Source organism: Pundamilia nyererei, unplaced genomic scaffold (assembly GCF_000239375.1).
Source record: "Pundamilia nyererei isolate P.nyererei 1_Seehausen unplaced genomic scaffold, PunNye1.0 scaffold00015, whole genome shotgun sequence".
In the NCBI taxonomy this organism is placed as follows: domain Eukaryota; kingdom Metazoa; phylum Chordata; class Actinopteri; order Cichliformes; family Cichlidae; genus Pundamilia; species Pundamilia nyererei.
Genome location: NW_005187416.1, coordinates 2,646,034 through 2,647,870, shown reverse-complemented (window position 1 = coordinate 2,647,870; position 1,837 = coordinate 2,646,034). Strand labels below are relative to the sequence as shown.

Genomic DNA, 1,837 nt, shown 5'->3' with positions numbered 1-1,837 from the left:
ACGTTTTTATTCTGATTTTGTGTCTGATTGTTGAACCACTGTTCAACATATTTTAAAAAGTCAAAGGTAGACCGAACATATGAATCAAACATTCTCTTCTGTTTATCCTTTTCAGCGTAGCGTGAGGCGAGGGCTTGGAGGCTTCCCAGCTTAAATCAAACATTCCAAACATAAAAAAAACCCCAACAAAAATAAAACATTCTGCTTTTCTGAGTATTTATTTGTTATATGCCACGACTCTACATCTAAAATGAAATATATCAATTCAACCTGTTATCTTGTGCAACCCCGTTACTCTAATTTTAGCCCTGTTACCGTAACAGTTAAATGTTTTTATTAGCCCACAATAGTGTATTTGAGCAAAGATTTGAAAATAAGTGCTGAAAACTTTATTTTTTTTAAAAAAAGAACAAAGCAAAATGTGTGTCTATTAAAAAGTAGGGCTTATTTTGATGGTAATATAAGTTAAACAATATTAATATTGACTTTTTCAGGTTTTAGAGTATTAGTTGTACCAATACTTGCATGACAGACGCCAATAAAATATCTTACTAAAGGTGTACCTTTGATACCTGAGTTGGAACAAGCTATTTTCTTGATGGTTTATTATTTGGTTTTCGTAAATACACAACATAAATAACGGATCAGTTTTTTACGACTTTTCAACACTTTACAATGGGACATTTGGAAACATGACAAAAGAAAGAAGAAAAAAGAAAACGTCAGACGTTCCGTTTCAAACCTTTCGTTTCCTATGGTACCTTAACGCTGCAAAAAAGCTCTAATGATTTGTGCTGAATCGCTTGTACTCTACGTAAATTACGTAAGCCTGTGCATCACCGACGTACTGACGTCTATTTTCAGGCGCAGGTTCTATGAAAATAACGCGACGGCGGCGGTGCGGTGCGACGTTCTCACTACGCAGTGCGGGGGCGCGGACGATATGTCGGCAGAGGGAGGACCCGGAGACATTGACGTTGTTCCAGGCTGTACGAGAAAAAATACTTCTCATTAGTGCAGCGGTGAGCTATAGAGCAAAGAATGGGAAGCAGTACACACGGTGTTTGGTGTGCTGAAAGCCCGGCTGTCTCAAGCGAACACCGATTTTTGCTGTTCCGCGGGATATTCAGCAGGGACTAGCTTCAGGAAAGCGAGTAAGCTAGCAGCACAGGCTAGCTTCGCAGAGAGCTAGCTGCCTTGTTATTGTGATACCGAAACGAACCTTCCAGCTAGCATCCGTCAGAGGAACACACGGGAAAAATGGTAAGGACAGCTTGTGCGTGCTTTCCATCTAATTTAGCCAGCTTTGTCACTTTGTCGAGGTAGCTAGCGACCCGAGTCGTAGTATGTTACCGAGACCTTGTCACCTGCCTGTCGTTTAAACACAGGGCTGAATTAACGCACGTCTGCAGTTTTAAACGATTTCCTGTCATAATATCGACGGTTTCTTCTGGTAGGGCGTTAATTGTAGAATTAGATGTTCACACTATCTTCCCAATTCTGTTGCATCAACATTTTGCATTAATTCTTTGAAATATTTCAGTATACAGTTGGATGTTTTGACAACTTTAGAGAAAGATAAAGTCACATGGCTCCAGCAAATACGCGGAAATGTCCTTGCTTACTGTACTGCACACTCGGTACAGGGCAATGAGTTCAATAAACATGCATAAAAAGCTCACACGGGATCCTTGAATGATGTAGAGGTGCTGTAATTATTTGAGCCAACGGTTTATCTTAGTTCCTCATCGTGGTAAACATCATGTCAAAGGCCGTGAGCATATTGCCTGCATAGTTCCATCTGACTGTGTGTGTGTGTGTGTGTGTGTGTGTGTGT

The 1,837-nt window shown here is 40.4% G+C and overlaps 1 protein-coding gene across 2 annotated transcripts in view; it reads left to right on the top strand.

The window, feature by feature from the left end:
• The first annotated feature begins 883 nt into the window (after positions 1 to 883).
• Positions 884 to 1,837, top strand: part of tmem248 (transmembrane protein 248) — a 16,867-nt gene continuing 15,913 nt past the window's right edge. Inside the window, exon 1 of one of the 2 annotated variants that reach the window (XM_013908856.1) lies at positions 884 to 1,263. In XM_013908856.1, coding sequence (XP_013764310.1) covers positions 1,261 to 1,263 — 3 coding nt within the window. In that variant the 5' untranslated portion in view covers positions 884 to 1,260. The remainder of the gene's footprint in view (positions 1,264 to 1,837) is intronic. The other variant, XM_005725416.2, reaches the window with a different exon arrangement.